Source organism: Plecotus auritus (assembly GCF_963455305.1).
Source record: "Plecotus auritus genome assembly, chromosome: 6".
Taxonomy (NCBI): Eukaryota; Metazoa; Chordata; class Mammalia; order Chiroptera; family Vespertilionidae; genus Plecotus; species Plecotus auritus.
Window position 1 is genome coordinate 168,337,577 of NC_137773.1, and position 15,206 is coordinate 168,352,782.

At 36.3% G+C, this 15,206-nt stretch overlaps 1 protein-coding gene across 7 annotated transcripts in view; it reads left to right on the plus strand.

Annotated features, from left to right (window-relative positions):
* The window catches only part of GOLGA4 (golgin A4), a 96,093-nt gene that overhangs the window by 52,399 nt on the left and 28,488 nt on the right, over nt 1–15,206 (plus strand). For all 7 annotated transcript variants that reach the window (XR_013960781.1, XR_013960782.1, XM_080671768.1 and 4 more), the window contains 6 exons: nt 2,146–2,324; nt 5,217–5,345; nt 6,316–6,471; nt 7,817–12,057; nt 12,580–12,701; nt 13,084–13,214. Coding sequence is in view for 5 of the 7 variants with exons in the window: in XM_080671768.1 (XP_080527894.1) it covers nt 2,146–2,324; nt 5,217–5,345; nt 6,316–6,471; nt 7,817–12,057; nt 12,580–12,701; nt 13,084–13,214 (4,958 nt within the window). In the remaining 2 variants the exon portion in view is untranslated. The remainder of the gene's footprint in view (nt 1–2,145; nt 2,325–5,216; nt 5,346–6,315; nt 6,472–7,816; nt 12,058–12,579; nt 12,702–13,083; nt 13,215–15,206) is intronic.

A 15,206-nucleotide genomic window follows, 5' to 3' on the forward strand; every position in this document is an offset into this window, starting at 1 on the left:
TGTGGTGTACAGAACAATGCTCTAACTGAGCCACACAGGCCAGGGCAGCACTAGAATTTATAGTAAAGGAATATCTAAATTAAACAAAGACAACATTGTCTTTTAAATACTTTATTTTCTAACATATTTATATCTTAAGAATTATCATCTTGCTGTTGGCAGACAAATACCAGTAAAACTAGTATAGGAATCTTTAAAAGTAATTTCAGCTAATTAATGTTTCCTTGAAATTTAGAGTGTCAGCATTAGTTTTATGCTTTGGACATATAAAATGAATAAATTAGATAGATTTGTTTTTATATCAAAGATACATGGTTGTCCAGAGAAGTTTTTGTTTAAGTGTTAAGCAATGTAAATTATGTTTCCCAGTTGTTAGTAGAATTCAGCCTTTTTCTTGCTTTTTTCTGTACTAATGCAATTTGCTATTAAGAAAATGCTTTAGAACAGATTCTGCCTTTAGGTATGAACTTGCTGTGCTTAAACCACTCTCTGTTAAGCCATGGTGTGGTTAATAAAAGGGCTTTTCCCCAGCGTTGCCATAGGTTAAAGTTCCACATTTTTATACCAGTGGTCGGCAAACTCATTAGTCAACAGAGCCAAATATCAACAGTACAATGATTGAAATTTCTTTTGAGAGCCAAATTTTTTAAACTTAAACTTCTTCTAACGCCACTTCTTTAAAATAGACTCGCCCAGGCCGTGGTATTTTGTGGAAGAGCCACACTCAAGGGGCCAAAGAGCCGCATGTGGCTTGCGAGCCGCAGTTTGCTGACCACTGTATGCCACCGGAAGTAAAAATGCCCTACATATGTCAATGAACTATCCCCCCGACATATATTTCTTGATTGGATTAAAAACCTGTCTTAATAATTGATGTTTTATTTATAGACCATCTCGGTGGCAAAGAGAAGTCTGATGTCTTCTATTCTATGAGGGCTAGAGAAAATAATCTAGAATGATAAAAGCAGTAGGTTTTTACAGGGTATCATTATGCCAGTAGAGAGTGTGTGTGCATGTACATACACATACATATACATTGCACATGGGCATGCACATACACAAACACACATATACATATACACACAAATATACATAAACATACATGCATACATATTTTTGGTGCCAAGTTACCCAGCTGTTGCACCCAACACATCTAATTTTGTTTGATCTGGGTGAGCTGTTTGGCCTCCTTAAAGATAATAATACTCTAGGCCATTGGTCGGTAAACTCATTAGTCAACAGAGCCAAATATCAACAATACAACTATTGAAATTTCTTTTGAGAGCCAAATTTTTTAAACTTAAACTTCTTCTAATGCCACTTCTTCAAAATAGACTTGCCCAGGCCGTGGTATTTTGTGGAAGAGCCACACTCAAGGGGCCAAAGAGTCGCATGTGGCTTGCGAGCCGCGGTTTGCCGACCACTGCTCTAGGCTAGATGTTTGTTTTTTGCAGGCCCTGAATTTTTACTTTTTTCACCTAAGAATTCCCTGCTGGTAGTACTTTTCTATACACCAATGAATTAGGTAAAATTTTCTAGTTACCGGTCCTAGTTCAAAATTTATATAGGAAGTAGTTTTCATTTCAAAATACATTGTTTAATTATGTGATTCAGCCAGTAAATGTTAAAAACAACAACACTCTGTTCTTTTACTATATTGTTAACAGGTTTTTAAAAGTAAGATTAGTCAAAGAATAACTTTTACATTAAAAATGTCCTAGTGAATAAATAATAATATTAACTAATTATTGATAATAGATAACTGCATATCAAACAAAAGAAGCAATTAAAATTACATAGTACAGAAGTATGTATAAGCCTTTGAGTTTCTTATCCATAAGGGCAATTGTGGGTAGAGTGGGGAACCATTAGTAATTAAATATTTGGTTCAGACTTCTGAGCTTTAGTTCATATACGCAGTTGTACGATCCTAACCCAGAACTCAATAATAAATTGGATTCAGTGACTGAACATTTCTTGTGGCTTTGTTGAAACCACTCAGAAGTATCTCCTGGCTTAAACACTGATGAGTTTTTTTAACCTGTCCTGCTACTGCTGCTCTTAGTTCTTTAAATTGAATGTAAAACACTTTAGCTCAATGATAGTATTTCTTGAGATACTTGTTTTCTGCTGTTTTCATTATAGCTTTTGAGGAACTTGAAAAAGCTTTGAGTACCGCCCAAAAAACAGAAGAATCACGGAGAAAAATGAAGGCAGAAATGGATGAACAATTAAAAGCTCTTGAAAAAACAAGTGAGGAGGAACGCATCAGTCTTCAACAGGAATTAAGTCGGGTGAAACAGGAGGTTGTTGATGTAATGAAAGTAAGAATAATCCTAGATTGAAATGGGCTACAGTAATTTGAAAACTTGAGTCTTATGTTTTTCTGACAATCTTTGAATATAAAGAAGAGTTATTTTGTATTTTAGAACTTGACCATTTCATGATGTTCAGGATATAGGAAAAAAGCACTTTGATAGGGAAATGCTTATATCTTTTTGGATATACTTCCCAGAGGTAGTCTCTGCATATAATTTCTCTTTTATGTTTTAAAAACTTCTCTTTAATTTTTAAATATAAAAGATAGCATGTTATATATGCTGTTCTATATTTTGCTTTTTCACTTAATAATCTGCCTTGGAGATTATTCTTTATCACTGGTAATTGATAATGATGCCCATTTGTTTTATTTTATTTATTTATTTATTTATTTTTGTTTTTTGTTAATCCTCACCTGAGGATATTTTTTCATCGATTTTTAGGGAGAGTGGAAGAGAAAGGGAAAGACAGAGAGAAACATCGATGTGAGAGAAACACATCAATTGGTTGCCTCTGACCAGGGCCAGGGCCCGAGGAGCCTGCAACCAAGGTACGTGCCTTTGACCGAATCGAACCCGGGATCCTTTGGTCCACAGGCCAACGCTCTATCCACTGAGCCAAACCGGCTAGCCCAGTGGTCGGCAAACTGTGGCTCGTGAGCCACATGCGGCTCTTTGGCCCCTTGAGTGTGGCTCTTCCACAAAATACCACGTGTGGGCGTGCACGTACAGTGCGATTGAAACTTCGAGGCCCATGCGCAGAAGTTGGTTTTCGGCTCTCAAAAGAAATTTCAGTCGTTGTACTGTTGATATTTGGCTCTGTTGACTAATGAGTTTGCCGACCACTGGGCTAGGGCAATGATGCCCATTTGTTTTAAAGACTGCTCTGGATTTCATTATATAAATGTCTCATAATTTAATCAGTCTTCTACTAATAGACGTTTAGTATATTTTTCACTATTGCAGATGAGTTTTCTTATCTGATCACTTATATATTTTTTCAGGGTAGATTCCCTGGAAGTGGAATATTAGGCAGAGATTTATGTTATTTTTTAATTATTTCATAGTTGCTACAAACTCCATGAAGGACAGTTTATATTCTCACAAGTAATGTGTTAGAGTATGTTCCCCCCTTCACAAAGATGGTATTGCCTAACTTTGTTATCTTTGCAAGCTCATTAGTTAAAAAAAAGATATCATTGTAGTGTTAATGTTCATATCTCTTACCAGTATGATAAATACATTTTTATATGTTTAAAAAGAATTTGTAGTTTTTCTTTTAGAGCTACCTGTTCAAATCCTTGACTCATTTTCCTATTGGGTTCTTGGACTTTTTCTTAACTGATTTATAGAAGCTCTTTACTTATGGTAGGGATGATCTGTTCAGATATAAGTTGCTTTTATCCAAATAATTTCCCTGTTTTTTACTTGTTGACTTTGTTTATGTTGTTAGTTGTTTTTGGCCATGTGGAAAATGTTCTTTTTTTAAAATGCTATTGGATTATTGTCCTTTAAAAATATGTTCTTACTTGAGATCATTTTTGAAAATTCTATGTTTTCTTCTGGCACTTATATGCTTTTATTTTTTATGTTTAAATTTTTAAAAAAATATATTTTATTGATATTTTACAGAGAGGAAGGGAGAGGGATAGAGAGCTAGAAACATCGATGAGAGAGAAACATCGATCAGCTGCCTCCTGCACACTCCCCACTGGGGATGTGCCCGCAACCAAGGTACATACCCTTGACTGGAATCGAACCCGGGACCTTTCAGTCCGCAGGCCGACGCTCTATCCACTGAGCCAAACTGGTTTTGGCTATGTTTAAATTTTTGATCCAACTGGAATTTATTTGGTATAAGGGGTGAGGTAGGGAGCCAATTTTAATTTTTTCCAGATGACTACTAAGTAGTCTCCAAATCACTTTTTAAAAGAATTCATGTTACTGCCTCTGACATGACATGCTATCTTTATTACATACTGAGTTATTATAATGCTACATATATGTTTTTCCCCCTACTGGATTCTCTGCTATCCCTCGGCTTTTCCTGACCCTGTGTTGTATTACATGGTTATAATTATTTTAGTTTATAATATGTTCTACTATTTGATAACTTCCTCTTATTGCTCTTATTTTTCAGAAGAGTATTAGCTTTTCTTACATTTTTATTTTGTCTAGTGAACCCTTCACCCCAGTTTGTTGGTAATTTTATTTGATCATATTAAATTTTTACATTTATTTAGGGAGGTTTGACATTTGTATAAGATTAAGTCTTTCTGTCAGAGAAAGAACAAGGTCAGTAGCTTGTAAAAAAATTGATTTCAGTGAGAGGAAGAGAGAGAGAGAAGCATGGATATGAGAGAGAGAGACATTGATCGGTTGTCCCCAACCAGGGATCAAACCTGCAACCTAGGTATGTGCCCTGACCAGGAATTGAACCCACCACCTTTTGGTGTATGGGACCATGCTCCAACCAACTGAGCCACAACAGCCAGGGCAAGGTCAATCATTTTTGATAAATAGTGCATGCCTGGGAAGCTAGGCAATTAGATTGGTGCAGACTGGGCAGCTTGACCATAGTGGAGCACCCTCTCTGCGAACATCCTTATTTCCTCTATTGTACTTCCCAATTGGTGAGGGAATCCCTGCAAGATGTGGAAAAGGGGCATTGACCCCACAGGACTGACTACTGCAGCAGCAATATTAAATGAGCAATACTTTACTGATTTTTCTTTGAACTTGTGACTTTGGTGACTTGATTTATGTGGGAAATATTTTCTGTTTTTTCTTCTTAAAAAGCTGTAGCTTGAAAATTGAACTGTAACAAAGCATTATTTGGTTGTAGAGTTACATATTTTATTCTGGATGTTTCACTTTAACTATCTGGCTGATTTTTAGAAATCCTCAGAACAAATTGCTAAACTACAGAAGCTTCATGAAGAAGAGTTGGCCAGCAAAGAGCAGGAGATGACCAAGAAGTTTCAGACCCAAGAAAAGGAATTTCAGGAGCAAATGAAAGCAGCTCTTGTAAGTATTTTGTTTTTGCTATAGGTCAACTTCACAGCATTATAAGTTGTCATTTCCTTACCCCTGGCTTCCAGGGTCAGACTGCTGGCAGCATTGACTTTTGAGTCAAGAAGGGATAGGATGGAGGCAGAAAAGGGGCTGTCAGAGCATTTCAAACGGTGAATGTTGATAAATAATAAGGTCAATTAAAGAAGAAGCTTTTCAGGATTGATGGGACAGTAAAAGAACCCAGATCATCGAAAATAATTATGTAGGCTTTTATATGAATTTTATGGATCAAATTTATGTATTCTTTTTTTAATTAAAAATATTTTTATTGATTTCAGAGAGGAAGGGAGAGGGAGATAGAAACATCAATTATAGAAAGAATCATTGATCGGCTGCCTCCTGCATGTCCCCTACTGGGGATCGGGCATGTGCCCTTGACTGGAATCGAAGCCAGGACCCTTCAGTTTGCAGGCCAATGCTCTATCCACTGAGCCAAACCAGCTAGGGCAAATTCATGTATTCTTATGTAATTCTCTGATTTTGACTGGTTTTCCATGTGGGGCTTTCTATTATAAAGAGTTGTTTCTCATAAATTACATAAATTTATAATCTAGTTTCTCTGCCTAGAGTTTAAAAAGGAAACTTTGGAGTACAGAGAAGAGGTAGTGGCAGTTGTGTGATCTTTCACATTCAGCAGTGTTTTCCACAACATTTTAAGTAGTGGAAAAATAATAGATGTAGTGGGGTTACTGGAATAAGATTTTTCATATCAATAGTAATTGTGGCAAAGACTGGCCAGACCACATTGTAAAAGGCACAGTGTCTTGTTCCTGTAGACTAGAGCATGGGAAGAGAGAGGTGATGATACCGCCTACCTCACAGGGCTGCTGTGCAGATCCAATGAAATGTATGATTCCTATAGAAGTACTTTGGGAATGCTGAAGATTTATGTGGGTCTAAGGTGGTATTGCTTTTGGCACAGGAAAAATGTCAATCTGAATATTTGAAGATCACCCAAGAAAAAGAACAGCAAGAATCTCTGGCCCTGGAAGAGTTAGAGTTGCAGAAAAAAGCAATCCGCACAGAGAGTGAAAATAAACTTCAGGACATTCAGCAAGAAGCAGAGACTTACAGAACTGTAAGTTTATATAATATTCAGGTTCCAGAGCTCAAATTGGTTGAATATGAGAACTATGTTCTCTCTCCAGTTGTAGAGAAGCTTTGTTTTACTGAGTTAGATTTGCATATACATGCACTTCATTTTTGATGGTAATAGCTATTAATGGGAGAGGTTTGGTGTTTGCTGCAGGGTGCTCCTGACACTGCCTGTAGCTGGCTGCAGCACTGTCAACCACTCACACTGATTCTTTGCACTCACACTCTGTTAGCATCTCCACTCCATTGCTTACTCACCTGGTCCTTAGGAATTGGCTTCACTTTGTAGGTACCTTCCTGCCTGTCCAGCTTTATCTCAGTCATGTCCTGGACATAATTTATTCTTTGTATCACAGTTTAGTTATCCCAATGCTGCACTTTTACATTTAAGTTTTTCCCATATTAAACATGGCCTTATAATAAGCATATTTGTATATATGTCTCAATGTGCACATTTTTAAGGCCCTTGGGCCCATCCCTCAGGGGTATGTAAAATGTACACCTTGTTTTGAATAAATTGACTGATGTCATTTATTTAGACTTTTTATTCTGATTTAGATAGTGAAACAGTCACACTTACCTGTAATTCTAAACTGCTTTATTTTCCCATTTCTAACATTTATGTAAGATAGCTTGATGGAGGGGAATGGGTACTCAAGCCTAGATCTTCCAATTGCTAGCTTTGTAAATTAATTTTACCTTAATTTTCTTACCTGTTACATGAAGAGATTGGATTTGGTAATTCCTAAAGACCTGTTCTGACATTCTGTGGCTCTGCCTTACTTAGCTCCTTTTCCTTCAGAGTCAGGGTTGATATTTTTATGAGATAATAGTAATCTTCGGTAAATTTGTGTAAGTTTCTTCTTTTTTCAAGTTATCTCCTGAATAATAATTTTGGGGGTTGAAAAATCATATACGTTATTTATCTTCCAAAATTAAATTATATAAGCAATAGAATATTATTATAGGCCTTAAAAAACACAGAAAAAATACCCATCTTTCTACCAACAGTTATTGTTATCTACTTTATAATTTATTTCTTATTGACTATTCATTCAAAATATTCTTGAAATATAGGTAGTTGAAATAGTTATCCATGTAGGTAGAAAGAATCTGGAATTATGAGTTGTGCTTAAAATATAATATTTTCTTTATGTAATTCATTTAGGAATTGAGCACAGATTCTTTGTCCTTTCTAGTATTTGGTGTGATATGTAGTGTTATTTTCTAAATTTTAATCTTTAAATAGGTGTAGACATCAGGTCATTTGTATTGTTACTAATAAACAAGACTGTACTTAATAAAAATACATCTGTTTTTATTAACAGAGAATTCTTGAATTAGAAAGTTGTTTGGAAAAAAGCTTACAAGAAAGCAAAAATCAATCAAAAGATTTGGCTATTCATTTGGAAGCTGAAAAAAATAAGCACAATAAAGAAATTACAATCATGGTTGAAAAACACAAGACAGAATTGGAAAGCCTGCAGCATCAACAGGATAACCTTTGGACTGCAAAACTCCAAGACTTAAGGCAACAGCATCAGACTGAAATGGAAAAACTTAGAGAAAAGTATGAACAAGAAAAAGAAACATTGTTGAAAGACAAAGAGAGTCTCTTCCAGGCCCACATAGAAGAGATGAATGAAAGGACATTAGAAAAGCTAGATGTGAAGCAAACAGAATTGGAGTCATTGTCTTCTGAACTGTCAGAAGTATTAAAAGCCCGGGACCAGCTAGAAGAGGAACTTTCTATACTAAAGAATCAAGCAAATAAAGTGAAGCAGGAATTGGAGGCCAAATTGGATGAACAGAAAAATCATCACCAGCAACAAGTTGACAATATTATTAAAGAGCAAGAGATGTCTATCCAGAGAACTGAGAAGGCATTGAAAGATGAAATTAATCAACTTGGGCTTCTTCTGAAGGAAAAGGATAAGCATTTGAAAGAGCATCAGGCTCATGTGGAAAGTTTAGAGGCAGATATTAAAAAGTCAGAAAGGGAACTCCAGCAGGCCTCTGCTAAGCTGGATCTTTTTCAGTCACACCAGAGCACCACACATGAGCAGGCAAAAGCATATGAGGAGCAGTTGGCCCAGTTGCAGCAGAAGTTGATGAATTTGGAAGCAGAAAGAATTCTTCTTACAAAACAGGTGGCTGAAGTTGAAACACAAAAGAAAGACGTTTGTACTGAGTTAGACACTCACAAAATCCAGGTGCAAGATTTAAGGCAGCAACTTGAAAAACAGAATAGTGTAATGGAGGAAAAAGTAAAATCTTTAACCCAACTCTATGAGTCTCAACTTAAAGATAGTAACATAGAGCAGGAACAGACAAAGCAAATCTTGATGGAAAAAGAAAATGTAATTTTACAAATGAGAGAAGGACAGAGCAAAGAAATTAAAACACTCGAACAGAAATTATTGGCCAAGGAGGATAGTATTAGTGTTTTGCATGAAGAATATGAAACCAAATTTAAAAATCAAGAAAAAAAGATGGAAAAAATTAAGCAGAAAGCAAAGGAGATGCAAGAAACATTAAAGAAGAAATTGTTGGATCAGGAAGCCAAACTTAAAAAAGAGCTTGAAAATACTGCTCTAGAGCTTAGTCAGAAAGAAAAACAGTTCAATGCCAAAATTTTGGAAATGGCACAGGCTAACTCAGCTGGAATCAATGATGCAGTGTCAAGACTGGAAACAAACCAAAGGGAGCAAATAGAAAGTCTTACCGAGGTGCATAGGCGAGAACTCAATGATGTGATCTCAGTCTGGGAGAAGAAACTTCATCAGCAAGCTGAAGAACTTCAGGAAAAACATGAAATCCAGTTACAGGAAAAAGAACAAGAGGTAGCAGAACTGAAGCAAAAGATCCTCATAATTGGGTGTGAAAAGGAAGAGATGAGCAAGGAGATAGCATGGCTGAAGGAGGAAGGTGGTAAACAGGATACAGTAATAAAGGAGTTACAGGAACAAATCCACCAGAAGTCTGCTCATACAAATTCTCTCTCACAAAATGAAACGAAACTGAAAGCACAACTTGAAAAGCTGGAAGGTGACTTGAAGCATTCTCTGAAGGAAAATGCTTTTCTTCAGGAGCATGTAGTTGAACTGAAGAAACTGTCAGAAGAAGATAAGCTTAAGGTTTCTGAGTTGACTGACAAATTGAAAGCCACAGATGAAGAATTTCAAAGTTTAAAATCTTTACATGAAAGAAGTAAGAAAAGCCTAGAAGACAAAAGCTTGGAATTCAAAAACCTGTCTGAGGAACTAGCAGTTCAGCTGGATATTTATGCAAAGAAAACTGAAGCCTTACTACAAGCTAAAACAAATGAACTAATCAACCTCAGTAATAGTAAGATTAATGCGGTTCTCTCTAGAATTTCCCATTGTCAACATCACACAACTAAAGTTAAGGAGGCACTACGAATTAAAACTTGCAAGGTTTCTGAATTGGAAGCACAGCTTAGACAGCTAACAGAAGAGCAAAATATACTCAACAGTTCTTTTCAACAGGCTATCCACCAGTTAGAAGAAAAAGAAAATCAAATTAAGAGCATGAAGGCCGATATCGAAGGTCTTGTAACAGAAAAAGAAGCCTTACAGAGGGAGGGCGGCAGTCAGCAGCAGGCTGCCTCTGAAAAAGAGTCTTGTATCACACAGTTGAAGAAAGAGTTATCAGAAAACATCAATGCTGTCACATTGATGAAGGAAGAGCTTAAAGAAAAAAAATCTGAGATCAGCAGTCTTAATAAACAACTAACTGATTTGAATGCTCAGCTTCAGAACAGTATCAGTCTAACTGAGAAAGATGCAGCCATTTCATCACTAAGTGAGCGACATGATAAGGAACAGCGTGAATTGCTGGATCGGGTGCAAGATTTATCTTTGAAAGTTGAAACTCTGAGTAAAGAGAAAATTTCTGCTCTTGAACAGGTAGATCACTTGTCTAACAAATTCTCAGAATGGAAGAAAAAAGCACAGTCAAAATTTACACAGTATCAAAATACTATTAAAGAATTACAGTTGCAGATTGAGTTAAAAACGAAGGAAGCCAGTGAAAAGGATGAGCAGATAACTTTATTGAAGGAAGACCTTGATCAGCAAAATAAAAGATTTGAATGTTTAAAGGGTGAAATGGAAGATAAGAATAACAAGATGGAGAAAAAGGAGTGTAATTTAGAGACTGAGTTAAAAATTCAAACAGCAAGAATTGTGGAATTAGAGGAGCATATTACTCAGAAGACAAATGAAATTGAGTCCTTAAATGAAGTTCTTAAAAATTATAATCAACAAAAGGATGTCGAACAGAATGAAATGGTTCAGAAACTTCAGCACATTCAAGAGCTAGGAGAAGAAAAGGACAACAGGGTCAAAGAAGCTGAAGAAAAGGTCTTAAGACTTGAAAAGCAAGTGGCTTTCATGAAATCTGAACTTGAAGATAAGAAGAAAGAATTGGAACATGTGAATTCAAGTGTGAAAAGCAAAGAAGAGGCGTTAAAAGCATTGGAAGATAGACTTGAGTTAGAGAGTGCTGCAAAATTAGCAGAACTGAAGAAGAAAGCTGAACAAAAAATTGCTTCCATCAAGAAGCAGTTATTATCTCAAATGGAAGAGAAAGAACAGCAGTATAAAAAAGATACGGAAAGCCATTTGAGTGAGCTAAATACAAAATTGCAGGAAAGAGAAAAAGAAATTCACATATTGGAAGAAAAACTTAAATCAGTGCAAAGTTCACCACAGTCAGAAACACCAGTTGTACCCAGATCAGCAAAAAATGTGGCAGCATGTACTGAGCAAGAAGAAGCAGATTCCCAAGGCTGTGTGCAGAAGGCATGTCAGGAAAAAATCAGTGTTTTACAAAGAAATTTAATCGAAAAAGGAAAGCTATTGCAGAGGCTAGAGCAGGAAAAAAAAGAGACCATTTCTTCTCATTCTGAAATGCAGTGCAAATACCAGGAGCTCTTAATAAAGCTAGAGCATGCTGAAGCAAAGCAACACAAGGATCAAGTTATGATTAATCATCTTCAAGAAGAACTTGAAGGAAAAAGCAAATATTCCTTGATAGTATCCCAGCACATGGAAGAAGACGGAGATAAACATAAGATAGGGGCAAAGCAAAACTTGGAAAATGTGCTTGACAATGTCCAGAAAACCCTCCAGGAGAAGGAACTAACCTGTCAGGTTTTGGAGCAAAAGGTAAAAGAGCTGGATTCCTACTTATTAAGAGAGAAGGAAGAACATAGAGTTGAAATGGAAGCGTTGACATCAAAATATGAAAAACTACAGGCTTCACAACAACAGAGGGATGGAAAAAATAAAGCCACAGAAATTTTGGAAGAAAGTGCTGAAGAAAAGTCCAAATCTCATGTGGTTCAACCCAAATCGCTTAGTAACATGGAGACTGAGCACAATGACCTGGAGTTTAAATTAGCAGCGGCAGAGCAGGAGAAGCAGAAGCTGAGCAAGGAGATTGTGAAGTTGCAGAAAGATCTTCGAATGTTGCGGAAGGAGCATCAGCAAGAATTGGATATAACAAGGAAAGAATATGAACAAGAAATGGAAGAGAAAATCAAGTAAGTTTTTATTAAAACATGAACATTTTTAAGGCAGTCCTTCTTAATTAAGCCCCCTTTTTGTGCCTAATACAGTTAAGTTTCACCTATCTGAAGTATTAATAAATCAAATAAGTTAAATACTGAGGAGAAATAAGAACAATTCCAGGCAGAGGCAGTGTTTCTCCATGTCCATTTAGGGGGAAAAACTTTATTTTTTCCTGTAAGATCAAGGTTATTAGGTACACACCCAAGGAATTTTAAGTGGAACAGAAAAAATTTCATATTTCCACAACCATTCTGTAGAGATAATCGTAGTTTACATATCCTTCCAAAGTTTACTGTGTCTAGACACACTCGCACACTCATACACACATTTGCACTCACATACTGACACACATACTGACACATGCATACACAGACTCTCACACTCATGTGTGCCCTACTGAGATCAGATTGTATGCACTGTTATGAAGACTGGATAACTCTTTACAGCTTATTTTTTTGCATGGCATTAGTTAACCTTCTACTTTTGTTGTCCAGGCAGGAGCAGGAAGATCTTGAATTGAAGCACAATTCCACATTGAAACAGCTGATGAGGGAGTTCCATACACAGCTGGCACAAAAGGAACAGGAGCTGGAAACAACTCTAAAAGAAACCATTGGTAAGGAAAAATTTAAATTCAATAAAGAACAAATCAGTATCAGCAGAGACTGTAATTTAAGCTCAGCCTTTTCACATTGTGCTAAGTGCTTTAAGTAATTAAATTGGAGAAAAATTATTCTTGCCCAATTTAGTTCTGTAATGGGAACTTTCATTGCCTGGCCGTGGCTTGCCTTACTGAGAGGAGGAGCAGGTAAATGAACCTGGAAGCATTAGCAAATTAATTGCCTTGTAAAGACACATCTGCTCTATGAGAGGGGCACATTGATCAGTTGATTTTTATAAAATTTTATTTGGAACATGGATTCTTACTAAAATTGGGACATAGATATTAATTCTTACCTAATGTGTTTGCTTGTGTGTGTCCATTTTTTATTTATTAGATAAAGCCCAGGAAGTGGAGGCTGAACTTTTGGAAAACCATCAAGAAGAGACAAATCAGTTATATAAAAAAATTGCCGACAAAGAAGATGATCTAAAAAGAACAGCTAAAAGATACGAAGAAATCCTTGATGTACCTTATTTTCTCTATTTTGAAATTTAGCTGTAAGATATTTCATGGTAGTGCTAAAGAAGATTGGGCTTGGGCTGTCAGATTTCCTGTTGTGTGTATGTGTGTTTAATGTAGAGGTTTGTTATTTGTTTTCTTGTTTGTTTGTTTTTTAATATATTTTTATTGATTTCAGAGAGGAAGGAAGAGGGAGAGAGAGAGATAGAAACATCCATGATGAGAGAGAATCATGGATAGGCTGCCTCCTGCAAGTCCCCCACTGGGGATCGAGCCCACAACCCGGGCATGTGCCTTTGACTGGAATCGAACCTGGGACCTTTCAGTTCGCAGGCTGACGCTCTATCCACTGAGCCATACCAGCTAGGGCTGTTTTCTTGTTTTAATATTATCCAAATTTGTGTTTCTACACTGTATGCAGATTTATAAGGAGTCTAATTGATTTCTGCCAAGACTGTAGTTCCTGATCAGATTCTGGTAACTAGAAAGTACAGCCCCGTTGGCAGGTATTGGAGCAATAGAGTTACTAAAGGAAAGAATTTATTCTCTTAGTTGTCTTTCTCCCAAAGTCAGGCTAAATTGCGAGAGAACTAGACTAAGCAATGAGAGCTTGTGCTTGGATAAAGTGTAAATGTATGTTTTAGTGTGGCTACTTAGCTAGGCTGGGATCTTTCCAGAGGAACCAGTTAGCTTTATTTCATCCCTACCCAATTTACATGTTTTTTTTGTTTTATTTTGTTTTGTTTTGTTGGTTGCAAGGGATGAAAAAGATGGGGGGAAAATGGAATGCATCAGCCAGATTTTTTTATATATAGTGAAAGAATACTTCAATGTACTTACTCCACTAATGGTGGATTATCATTGTTATTTTTGTGTGTGAAGATAAGCTATGAATGCTAGTGAGGGACTCCAGAACATTTTAAAATGTAAAACAATGTAAATTATTATTCTTTGGGTTGCAGATTATTTAGTTACTACAAGCCTTATTTGATGAACCATTTGATGATTAAGAATGCATAAATCAGAGAATCATGCCTCAACTGATTATGGCAGCAATAGAAGTCTCAGCCAGGAATAGATTCTAATAATTTTAAATGTAATTGAAAAGGCTGGAATTCTAGGGTATGACACATGCATATAAATGCCACCTTTTTATACTTTTTGAGCTTTAGATCTCATTATGAAAAGATAGGAATAATTTCACATTTTCTTATACTTTCATAGAGCACTTTGCAGGGGGTAAACTGTACCACAGCTATAGAGTCCCTTTTGTGAACTTCTCTGTTTCTGGATGTGTGGAGTAGCAGAAGGTAGATTTTCCTAGGTCATAACAAATGTGTAGGTAGAGGGATGAGGGAAGAGGGAGCAGGGAGAGAAGTTAGCTTTTGGTATGGTTAATCCTTGAAAATCTGCTGTTTACTACAGAAAATTAAGGGAATGGTTCTTCAAGCTTTGGGCTTAGAGTAGCAAAGCAATTGGGCAGGAAGTGGAGGGTGGCAAATGAATTGGGTTCAGTCTCCCTCAAGTCCCTTCCTGTGTCTTAGACCAGCACTGTCCATTGGAAATATAATGCAAGCCACAAATATGAGCCACATATGTAATTAGACGTTTTAGTAGCCACATTAAATAAGTAGGTGAATTTAATTTTAATATTTTAACTAATTATATAAAAATGTTATCTTGTCAACATATAATCAGTATAAAAATTACATATGAATTAAATTTTGATATCAATATGTTTTCACATTTACCATCCACCTCAGTTTGGACTAGCACATTTCAGGTGCCTTTGGCCACAGTTCTAAGGTATTTAGTAGCTATTGTATTGGACAGTGTGGCCCCAGACTTTCAACTGCAAGGTCTACTAGGGTTGACTTGGAGATTAAACAGATAGTCCTCATCTAAACACCCAATGACATACTCTGTCTTGGAGAATTTCTTTGTAAAAATATAAACATTACTAGAAGAGGATATTAATAATTCTCAGCAAATATCATA